This window comes from Rousettus aegyptiacus, unplaced genomic scaffold, assembly GCF_014176215.1.
Source record: "Rousettus aegyptiacus isolate mRouAeg1 unplaced genomic scaffold, mRouAeg1.p scaffold_m13_p_11, whole genome shotgun sequence".
Taxonomy (NCBI): domain Eukaryota; kingdom Metazoa; phylum Chordata; class Mammalia; order Chiroptera; family Pteropodidae; genus Rousettus; species Rousettus aegyptiacus.
In genome coordinates this window covers 76,444,769-76,457,179 of record NW_023416286.1, presented here as the reverse complement: position 1 = coordinate 76,457,179, position 12,411 = coordinate 76,444,769, and the positions used below count along the sequence as shown (strand labels likewise).

The window sequence follows — 12,411 nt, the reverse complement described above, 5'->3', positions numbered from 1 at the left end:
TGTGTGTGTGTGTGTGTGTATACATAGAGTAACTCGGTAGTTAAGAAAATGGCACATACTGGCACACACTAAGATTATTCTATTCTTATAACAATTCAAACATAAAATGATAAAATTTTAGCTTAATTACATTTTTAAATACCCAAACAATATCATTTTTTTTTTACATTTTGTCATTCCAGAGGTATGTAGCTTGGTCTGATTTTTTTTTTTTCTGGTGAACAATCTAAAAATAAAATTCTTGAAAGATAAATTCAGGCAGAGTTTAACTTTTTTAGAGAACTGACTAATGAAAATCTTAAAATCAAAATGTTTAGTGAACTCTAGAAGACTCACCTGTACCTATTTAGAAGGCAAACTTCAAATGAATTTCTTCAGTCAAAAAATTCAAAGTAGACCATTTACAACCTGTGAGTTTCATTTCTTACTATATGTGTGTTCTACATTGCAAATACAATGCAATTTAAATGATTATTTTACTTGGTTAACAAAGGCAATTGTATGATACAATTTAGTAAAGTAACTTGGAAAGAAAATAATACTAATTGATAGTCAAATCACAAATTGTTACTAAAATAACAACTACTTGGTTACACATTAAGCTAATTTACAAATACTGCTTACATTCCAAAAACAAAACAACAAATGAGAAACAATAAAGCATATTATGTTTTCGCATGCTGGTGAATCACACATGGTAAATCACCAAAGAGAAGAGTGATTTATGCTCGAAACCAGCCAAGACTTTAATCAATTTGGGGTGTCACATCTCAGGAGGTCGGGGGAAGTAGTGAGGCAAAACCAGAGTGGCTAACATTGGTCTCAATCGTTTATATGCAACTTCTGTGAAATATAGCAGATTAACACAAAACAGTAGCTGATTTGGACTAATAAATTAAGAGTGAAAAACTGTGTATTAAATGCAAATACGAAAATTCTGTAGGGGAACTCTGAAAAAAAAAAAAACTTGCTTTGTAGTTTAGTCTACGTAAATATTTGAAGCTTCACAAAATATTCCATGTGCAAATCACATTTTCTCAGAGCATTAACTAATAATCTGTGGAGTTCAGAAAGTAAACCATCCTCAAAACCATGTGCACTTTTTACAATAATGATTATAACATTATCAACGACTAACTCCAAGAACAACAGGTTTGAAAGATATTATCCAAATAACTCAAGAATTTGTATTTTGCAATATAATTTGATTAAACAAGGTAAATCTTAGGTTACAATATTCTCAGATTGTATTTCTATATTAGTTATTAAACCATAATTTCTTAAGATTTTTAAAGTATACAGAAATAAGTGGTGGAACCAGACTTAAACTTTTATATTTAGGCCTTAGTCTTCTAATTATGCCGTATTCTTTTTGAAATGGTATAAAATGAAACATTAGACTTTATAGAAACTATTAATCTCCTGTAATACAAAAACTTCAAAAGCACAGTCTCTCTTCATTTGAAGTATCTTTTTTTTAATTTCTCTGTGCCAACTATCATAATTATCTGTTAGAAGTGAATCTGTATTTGTGTTGAAACTTTTTATGTTGATGCATAAGTTCATAAGTCTTACCACTGAAAAACATGCAATGGGGGAAATGTTAAATAAAGAGAGGCTGATTCAGTGTGCCATCTTTATTAAAACTCTTGGCTGGTTTTTAAAAAATCGAGCCAAGAATTGGAAAATATTTTATACTTCTTATACTAAAATTGCATCCATATATTGCCACTGAATAAAAAAGACTTGTGAAGTCTTTCAATTTGCTGTCTACGGATGGTATTAACTTTTAAGACAAACAAGTACTGTCTGTAAATATATGTATATGCATATAAAATGTGTGATAAAAATAAGTGAAATCCATTGAAGTTAAAAACTTAACAAATCTAGGGCTACACAGTACTCAAATCACAATCTGATTTGAAAGATCCTGAGACAAAATCATCTTCTGGCAATACTCAAAAAATAAGCATTTCGGATAAAATAAAAGTCCCTTTTTATTACCTGAATTCACAGAAAATTGTATCCTCGCCCAAATCTACAAACAAGAGATTGACTCATACCGAGACTTGACCATCTACATAATTACTTTTCTTTTTCTGTTGTTGTTTAATGGTTACCAGTTAATTAAGTGACCTCTGTTGCAATAGCCAAGTTCATGCAACTAATGTTTAGTTTAAAAATAATAACTGAAGGAAGGTAATCAAGGTCAGACTTTGTCTTTTGACAGCTTTTAAATACATTTTCCTACATTTTCTTTCATGTATTGAGACCTTTACTTTTAGCTTTACTTTCAAGCAGGTGGTAGTCTGTTTCATCTCCTTGTGGTAATGACAGATGGCTTCAGAATTTATTCTAGTTTTCATAGACAGCATACTGATGCAATAGCCCCAAGGAAATTAAATCCACTCTAAGGTTTGTTACTAACTTACTGAGTCACTTTGAGCAAGTTTATGAACCTTTTTTTCCCCCTCCCGTAACATCATTTTGGTTCTTCAGATTCCCTGGCATCTAAATGCTATTAAGAGACATAATTAGATATAGGTTCTATAAAAAGCTGAGAGTGCTAAGATTTGATGTTTCTCGCACACTGTATATATTGTTTTATAGTTTGTCCTTTTGCATTTTCTCTTATCCTCTGCATAAATTATTCCTTTAGATAGTTTCTTAAGTACCCGGAGGAGAAAGAAACCAGAATGAAAGAAATCAATATGTATAGGTGCATAAAAAAAAAAAGATCTGAATAGCGAAGGCATAAATTAGACTAGAATGAAAAAAGTAATTTTAGTTTTGTAAATTTAAGATGCTAAATATTTTAGGTATTGCTTTCAAATTTAAGAAATAAGACAGTAACACTTGCATTTATCATATAAAATATTAATGCAGTACACTGCAAATAGTATATTTTGGTGAAAAGGAGTTCAATTATAAGTTTTCTATTTTCTTAGTCACTGGCAGAGTCAGGAAAACCTAGATAGGAATAGGCAGCTACACATCTTCTAAGGTCAACAACTGCTGTGCTTGCATGTATTAGAGTTTGAGCAAGTCCTATAGTTGATAAAGATCAAAACACAAAAGCAAATCAACAAACTTACCATGTTTAACTTAAAATAACCTGAAATAGAGTTTTAGAATAACGCATTTAATTTTAAAGGCCAGGTAACTGAAATATAGAAAATTGATACATTTTTTGAAGAGATAAACAGTTTACAGGATTTAACTTATTCTGTTTCTAAAAGTTTAAACTCCAGAGCTATTATTGTTAACCTCATGGGGGGGGGGGGGGAAACTATTTAAAAAATGTTGCCAATAACTTGAAGAATATCCTCTGATCATATGGAGAGGACTTCAATTTCAAAGTCTAAGCAAAAATTTCAGGGGAAAAAAGAAACAAGGGAATAATTGTAAGAGATGTTAACACTACCTATTTCGAATTGATTATAATGTTGCAGTCATTTGAAGGAAGTTTTCTCTTGCAAAAATTTTGTTAATGTGAAATGGTCATTATTTATCTAGTACAGTGTGTGCTGTAAGAAACACACAAAGAGGATTCGAGAGCAGAGTGCTTTGATTACTAAAAATAAAAACAGTAGCGCTTCACCAATTGTCTCTACGGGATAGAGACAATTTTATAACAATCCTATCTGAACTGGCTTCAAATTTTAACTAGCATTTTTCATAACAACGCCGTAACAATTTTCTGCCCTGATTCGAATAGTTTTATCTTTCGGTAAATATTTTATCTTCTACATGTCCAAGGATTCCAACTATCACCGTAAATGACTTTTAATAATCAAGATTCCTCCTCAATCTTTACTACTACCTGTCCAATCTTTATTGCTACCTTGGGCACGCGCACGCGTACACACACACACACACACACACACACACACACACACACACACACACGCTCTCTCAGCATTCCCCCCAAAATAGTAGAAACGAAGGTTCAAAACCCAGAGACACACCCATTGCCCCTTGCAAAGAATGGCAAATAAACACGGAAAAGTTTCTGGCTCGGCAGGACAGGACATGTGCTGGGTCGGAGTTCGAGTCTTTTCGCCTTGTACCCTTCTCAGGACACTAGCCAGGAGTCTTCTTCGGAGGAAAACATAGCTAGAGGCTTGTTCACCCTGATTTCTTTCTGGTCTCGTCCTACCCCTCTCTCCTTCCCACCTCAGTTTCCTTAGCTATTAGGGGCAGGGACTCTGAACGAGTAAAACTTCGCCGGGTCTTTAAACTTATAGGGAGGGTACCTAAGTCTCCGCGCACCGCGCAAATTTTGCGCGCAGTTCCCACGCTAGAGCTTCTTGTCTTCAACTTTCCCTATTCGCTTTCTTCCGACAACTGAACTTTTCCCTCTACAGCGAACGGTAGGCACAAGGCGGAACTGTGAAAAAGGGTGAAATGACCATTTCTGCCCCGAAACTGACAAGTTACCCCACTCCCGCCCCCTCTCGGTAGGTCCTCCCCCAGTGAGCGTTCATTAGCATAAAACTGGTCTGGCTGGGCTCCCGGTCCCTTGGCCGCCAGGGTTTGCGCGCTTTGCCGGGATGGGGAAGCCACCTCACAGCTACTGCATTCAGATCCAAAGAGCATCCAGTGCAAAGCCTGTACCTGCTCATTGCGTGAGCTACTAACCTTAAAAAAGAAAAAAGGAAAGGAAAAGAAAGAAAACAGTTTGGAGAGATAAAGTGCGAGCGCGCGCAAGAGAGCTGTGGTCTTCCATGCACACCTCTCCAGTTCAGCTTTCCAGTCTCAGGTACCAGGTCACCTCCCCGTACAGAAGAAAACCTGCTGGTCCCCTCGCATCTGCCCCGGGGCAAACGTACTCCTTTATCTACTTTGCACACGCACGCGCTCACACGCGGACACACGCACACATGCGCGCACACACAGACCCCTCCCCTCGCCGGGCTTCCCCTCGGGGCTTTGGGGCTGAACTCGCTGCGGGTCCCTTGGGACTGACCCCGGGCCTTTCGGCCTCTGAGGTCGTTCACTTCCCGACCCCAAAGTGGCCCGCTCCCGAGACTACCTCGCAGGCGTCTCACCCAGAGCTCGTCTTTCTTGCCCTCCGAACCCTGCGGGGCAGGGTCGCGACCTCCCTCCTCCGACCAGCCCCGTGGGTACCCTTGGCTCGCTGTGGAACCCGGGTCCGAGGGAGCGAACACACCGGCAGCCTCGCCGAGGGGGGTCCCCAGACGCTGGCGCGGCCCTGGAAGGGGCTGTGGCTCCTAGAAAGGCACCATCCTCCTCTTCCCCGCCCCCTGCGCGGGAGGACTTGGGGTCCTCGCGTCCCCCAGCATTAGCCAAGCCCCCGCGGGCCGGCGAGCCAGGGGCAGGCCTGGCCGGAAGAGCGCGATCTGGGCTGGATGAGGTGCCAATTTCACAGGTCGGGAGCGGCTGGCGAGCCCCGAGCACAGGGAGCAGGGGGCCGCGTTCGCCGGGGCGCGCGGAGCGAGCGGCGCCGGGAGAGGAGCGAGGGGAAGGGCGAGGAGGCGCGTGGGAAGGGACCCCGCGGGGCGGAGGCCGCCCCCCACTCTTTACCTTGCGTTGGTGCAGTCATTGTAGAGGGTCTCGAAGTCCTTCCTGGAGATGAGTTTGCAGCGGTTCACTCCGGGCTGGATGGCGCCCAGTCCCCTCAGGATGCGAACCTGCTCCACGTTGCACACCACCGGCGTGATCTCCAGCCGCTTCAGCTTGGTGTAGACCGTGTGCAAGCCCCCCACCAAGTGCTTCAGAAACAGGTCGAAAGCCTGGGGCAGGCAGATCAGCTCGCAGCCCTCCACCGTGAAGGAAGCCACTTTGGCCCCCCTCAGATCCACCATTTTGCACTCATTATTCTGGGGGGTGTTTTCCACGGGGGACGGGGTCGAGTACACGGGTTTCCCGGGGAGGGGGCCGCAGCTGCTGCTGCTGCTGCTGCTGCTACTGCTGCTGCTGCTGCTGCTGCTGCTACTGCTGCTGCTGCTGCTGCTGCCCGCGCTCGCGTTGATGGGGGTGCTGGAGGCAACGCCGCCGCCAGCGCTAATGCCGCCGCCGCCGCCGCCGCCGCCGCCGCAGCCGCTGCCGCCGCCGCTCGCGGCCGCCAGGCTGGGGTTGCCGCTGCCGCCGCCGCCGCCACCGCCGCCGCCGCCGCCGCCTCCGCTGCCCGCGCCGCCGCCGCCGCCACCTCCGCTGCCGCCGCCGCCGCCGCCGCCGGTGGAGGTGACTGTGGCCGCCGCCGCCGCCGCCGCCGCCGAAGCGATGGACTCCGGCCGGAACAGAGTTGGCCCTGAGGACGCCGGGGGCCCGATGGACGGAGCCGGAGACGAGGTCGCCGAGGAGGTGGACGTGGTGGTGCCCGAGGAGGACGCGGACGTGGAGATCGGGGGTTGAGGGGGTACCAGCTGGGTCGGAGGGATCAAAGCCGCCGGCACCGCCATGGTCACATATAAGGGGGAACCCGAGGAGGACAGCGAGGGGGAAAAGTTGCCACACACCCCGAGGAGGGTGAGGGGGACAAGGGGGAGCAGGAGCTACGGGGCAACAACAACTCTAAGAGCGAACGAGAAGGAGAAAGAGAGAAGGGGGGGAAAGGAGGTGAGGGTTAGAGAGAGCGAGCGCAGGAGGGGCGAGCGCGAGAGGCGCTCTGGAGAGAAACGCACAAAAGTGTCCCGCAAGTCGAAATGCGAGTCCTCTCCGGGGGCTGGGATCGGGGGCTGGTTCAAGGGGGGGTGAGGGCGGGGGCGGGGAGGGTCGGCTGTTGTGTGGGTCCCGCTCTAGCACAAAGTTAAGGATGAAGGTGAAAAGGAGGAGGTTTGAAGGACTTGGGTTCTCCCTGGCAAGTACATTGATCAAAGATTGAGAGGGGAATGACAGAGAGAAAATGAGCTGAAAAGTGCAGGCTGCCGGCTGGACGAGTTGTTGTTGTCACACGGTGCAGAGGGGAGGAGCTCCGGAAACTTGAAATACCCTTTGAAGCCGCAAAAACCTCACTCACTAGTATTAACCCAAATTATCCAACCAGGAACTCGGAGCAGAGACTCCAAGAGCGCGAGGCACCGAGGGAAAGAGAGAGAGCGAGAAAAGGAGGAGGGGAGGAGGGGAGGAGGAAAAAAAAAAAAAAAAACTATGGGAGGGACCGAGAGGAAAAGCCAGAGACACTGGAGTGGCGATCGGAAAAGGAGAGATCATCTACTTCTCTTCTGCTACCGTTAGACTGCGTGTCTAATATTGCATTTCCTCCGCGACGACTCGTAATGTTTTCCAAAACCTACTAAGCAACCGCCTGCCAACTTAAAGAGGAGCTGGAGCGCTTGGAGCTGTCCTTCAGGATTTAGAATATACATCTCTGCTCATTTTTGCAATGAGATGTACATGAAAACACATCCCCTCACTTCATGATTATTAAGAAATTATTTTGAGGAAAATTCACATGTAAGCAAAGCGTATGTTTTGTACATCTGATCGTTTTTATCTATTTATTAAATTACTTATTGGGATATAGTAAAAAAAAAAAAAAAATCCGGGATAGTTTTCAAGTTGCGGGGGAAAAAGTCAGTCTGAGATCGCTTAAGAATAATAGAATGCTCTGTATTCAATTCCTTATTTCATAATAGATTGTGGAAAGGAAGAAATGTTTGCCCTGATGTGGATTGCTCAGAATAACTTCACTATTGCCCTGAAGGGAGGTCAGAACGCCTCTTATACCTAGGGAACTCGAAGACATAAGGCACCCTGGCAGATTTAGAAAGTGAAAAACAAGAAAACACCGATTTTTTGTTACCTAAAACTATAATTAATTCACCTGTCTTGCACAGTAATCAACTATCCTCACACCCTTTAAGACCTAAGGCTAGTTGCTAATGTGTTATATGAATAACAATATTTTTCTCACAGTTGGGAAAGTCCTTTTCAGTTTGTCAGTGAAAATGTGTTTTGTAAATAATGAAAAGAACAAAAACAAAGCTCCCTACTTGACTTGTAAAGACAGAAAGGGTAGCTGTGCTTAAAAATAATAGGGGGAATTTAGACTGACTCTTCCTCCTTGCCTTCCTTCTTTTCTTCCCTTTTCTAACTTGTTGCATGAAGGTCTTTATGCAAAGGTTTTTGGCCAGCATACGACTTGAGCCTAGGTCAAGTCTGTTCTCTGTTTATATCTCCAGGAATCTTAAATAATTAGGATTTAAACCTGTCTACACATGTTCATTAACTTCACTAGCTAGAGACACTGTTTTAGCATTTGACAGACTTACAAAATAAACTATTAGCATCAGTTCACAGCATTGGGAAATTTCATAGTGAAAGTCCTACAATTTTGATGTTGAAATTACTATCACATTTCTATCATTTTAATTCTTTAAACTTTGTGAATTTTAGGGTCAAAAAGTGCACGGAGTATCTACAGAGAAATATAGCATTATTGACTAATTTATCTAAGTCGATGCTAAACTTTGGGGCACAGTAATTATATCAGGAGGCTTTCCTGGGTTATAAAAATTCAGAAAATTGATTGTTGCCAAAAAGTAGATAAACTTCTATAAAGATAACTAAAGTTTATATGGTTGTTTGGCTCAGTTAGCCAATTTATTTTAATAAATTCAAAAATAATTTATATTGATTTTACATGCTTCGGATCGGTTCTTATTTAAAAATAGGTATTTGCTATATATCTCATACACTAAAACACTTCTTTAAGTGTTTATGCACGTGTGGAAAATATTACCTTAAAGAAATACCAAATTACTATGTTAATGAGTGGAGAAGAGAAAGCAAATATTAAGCCCTAAACCACTGTTTCTATTTTGGGATTGCACGTACAACTTTAATAAACTCCGATATAGTTTTGAAAACGCCTACCTGCAGTTTCTTCATTTTAAATTCTAGACCTACAAATGAAAAAAAAATCGTAATTAAGTGCCCCAAATCTTCCCTTATCATTTTCATTTCTCACATTTCCTTAAACTGTCATTCAGGCAATACCTGCCGCATTAGGAAGCCACAGTCGGGAAGTAATGATAGCTGACCTAACCATAAACCCACCGAGCCTGGAAGCAGACTGCAGATTTCCGTCAGGGAAACCTGTACCTCCCAGCATGTGCTCCATTCAGAAGCAGGGTTTGGGGCGTTTTCCCCCACCTGAATTCCCGAGAGTTTTCCTCCCCCTCCCCGCCACCTCTGCTCTGTAAACAGTTTCTAGGAACTACCACTTACCCCTTTGATCAAACAATAGGATTAGAAAGAGCATATAATGCAAAATATGTAGGAGAGAAAAGCATCAAAAATAAGATTTTTTAAAAGAAACGTTACCAAAGATTAAGACAAACAGTTTTAACAACAGAGAAATCAACTCCACAGAGATTTCAAATTCTCACTCTTTCCAGAGCATCTTTTGCTTTCAAAGCTTTTATCTTGTTTGTTTATTGTTTTACATCTCCGGTTGTTTCAGGTCCTCTCCCTCCATCTCATCTTCTCCAACCTGCACTCGATTTGCATAAGCAAAACTCAAAGTACTGTAACTGATATTAGAAAATTCTCCCTGTGTTTTGTGGAGACGTATTGTGCTGAAATCAATAAGACTGTTTAAAATTCAAAGACCTGCAAATCGTTCTGTTTGTCCTTTGATAGGGCCTGTGCTGATTAAAATGCTACCAAGAAAGCTTAATTGCTGCACTAATTAAGAAGTCTTTAATTTCTTTCCTAGGATATCGTTTGAAGCTGAGCTTGTACCAGTTCAGGGAAGGTATTTTCTTCCCTCCCTCTGCCCCCTTCTGGCCCCACCCCTCCTCTTCCCCCTCCTCCCCTGCCCCTGACGATATCCCTATGAATGGGAACTAACAGAGAGCGTGGTCTCAGGTCTCAGCATCTATTACTTAACAAAAATCTGCCCGGGATGCAGAGTTCAGTGCAGTATGAAATGCAGTTTTGAGAAGAGCTGTCAGGTTGCAGGAGCCAGTAAGAAAATACAGAGTAGCTGTGCAGCTGAAGTCCTAGTGTCTACCTGGGATGACAAGAGGCACTTTAGCCGGAAGATGAGGGCATTCTATTTGGTTAAAGGGGGCAGTGACAAGGAAATGCTTCTATTGAAACAGGGAAACATAAACATGTACTTTCAAAACCTTTGGTTTAAGAAAGAAGAATAAATATATAGAAAGGTGGACTTAGAGTTGGGATTTGGTAAGTATCGTTTTATTTTATGAGTATAAAATCATGAATTCTATGGGGATTTATTTTTGACCTTTTTATAACCCAGGGAAGCATAACACCATATTACATCTATTCCAACCTTATCTATTGACCTATTTTATTCACTGATGTCTCAAGTGGGGAAACTGACTAAATGATTTCACAAAGCTTTCTCTGTAATCAATAGTCATTTTTTTAGGTTTATTCATGCTGCATTATAATTCTGGTAAATGACTGCAAAGCAGAAGATTGTCAGAAAGATACAAATATTGACAAAGCCAGGATAATTCACGTCTTTAAATCTTCAGAGTTTTAATATAGCAATTGATATAATTATTTGAAAGAAAAACATTGAAAATGCATATTTCCTAGAATATAAAAATAAAATGGTAACTTAAAGGCAATACATATTTGAGCATGTTTCTTGAATATCTCAAAATTTCTCGAAAGCTTTGAGTAATTATAGCATCACAAAAACAATTTGGGCATATGCAGATAGAGTAACAAGAAAAGGTTCATTATGCTTTTATTCTTTTAAATTTTTTTCCTAAATTCTATTGGAAGAATGCACAGAAAAATGCAGAGGTATACTTCTGATATATACTGAATCTCTCTCAGTGACAGGACAAGGAGATAACATGCTTAATAGATTCAAAGGGAGACTTACCATTCCGAGCACGACGTCACTCTAATTATGTTTACTCTAATTGAAAGCAAGGGTTTTTGGAATCTGAAATTACTTTCAGAATTTTTTTTTTTTTAAATAATGCAAGTGGATCAAATGTTGATCACAAGCATTTCCATCTTTCACAATGTATTGGAAAATTAAATGAAAAGTGGAGTTTGGTACGAACAATGCCCCAGGGCAAAAAACAACTAACACTAGATTTTCCAGTCCAGCCATAACACAAATCAATTTGAGCACACTTCTATGGCCAGACTGCCAGATTGTTATGACTGCTAATTCACTCAATCAAAGAGTGCATTAGCACACCCGGCACAAATAGCTTTAACAATAGAGTGCACTTCTGAAACAATTCTAAGATAGATCACAACGGAGAAGTAGAGAGGAAGATCATTTTAACATCTACATATTTACTAATGTACTTGTTTCCTTAATAGAAAAAAAAAATTGAGATAAACTTCAGGCATAGGTTTATTAAAGAGCTATCCAAGTTTGGCAAATCTAGAAAGATATCAGGGTACCAGTAGTTCACTGACTTTGTTAAACGTTTCTCAGGAGAGAGTCCAAAATTGATGTTTGCACTTCAGCAGTAAATCATTGAAGATGGAGAAATTATGCCAAGTAACTCTCTCAAGCCTTTTTAACTCAGACACACGGCCTCACCAATCAGCTCAGCAGACAAACCTTGACTGCTGTCTTAACTAAAGACTTCTCTACTTTTGCACTTCCTGTCTCTGTCTCTCCATTTAGGATTCTGACTTCTGACTTTTAGTGAGAGTCACTTCCACAGTCTCCCTCTCTTTTCCAATCCCCTGCCTCTCTTCAAGAACAAGGAATACGACTTTTATTTCACTGATACATTCTCTAATCAGGCACAGAGGGCTTGGTGTTAAATTACCCCAAAGACGGAAGGTGGGGAGCTGAAGGTGAACACACTCTAACTTTATGTTACTAACTTTCATTCTTAATAAAGTGGTTAAAATGGTAACATTGACTTTTTACAGGGTGGACTTTCATGGGAAGTATATGTGCCTACTAAATGCATATAGTAATTATCTAGAGCCAAATGGCATGATTTGGCACTACTGTCCCTCCCTCCGTAAACTTCTTACTCACCCCTTTCCTCGGGTTCAGAATGAAGGTGGCACGTTATGGCTGGTTATGAAGAATGTTTTAAGAAATCTCTAAACCCATGTCAGGAGAGGGTAGCAGCAAAGAGAAGAGTTACAAAGGGAGGGAAAAAAGCATCTTAGATTTGTTTTCTGTTTCATACTACATCATTTCCACGACGAGCAGTGAACTCTTTATGATATTTAGTTATACTTGCCCATCAGTACTTGAGTCCAGTGTAAGTGTCCTAAGTCCATCTGCGGGTTGGTATTAAGAATTGCACAACCAAATATTTAATAACAAAACAAACATAGTGAGGTCATTTTAGAATTAGATTGTAAAAGGAAGCAGCAACTAGAATAATATAGTTTGAGATTAAATCTCTTCATTTCTAAATCAGGCCATTGTGAAAGGAATGGCAGACTGGATTGAGGATAGGTCAAAAGTAA

The 12,411-nt window shown here is 41.6% G+C and overlaps 1 protein-coding gene across 2 annotated transcripts in view; it reads right to left on the bottom strand.

The window, feature by feature from the left end:
• Positions 1–7,034, bottom strand: part of DACH1 (dachshund family transcription factor 1) — a 383,562-nt gene extending 376,528 nt beyond the window's left edge. For both annotated transcript variants that reach the window (XM_016133395.2, XM_036228905.1), the window contains exon 1: positions 5,548–7,034. In XM_016133395.2, the coding sequence (XP_015988881.2) occupies positions 5,548–6,425 (878 nt within the window). In that variant the 5' untranslated portion in view covers positions 6,426–7,034. The remainder of the gene's footprint in view (positions 1–5,547) is intronic.
• Positions 7,035–12,411: the final 5,377 nt, after the last annotated feature.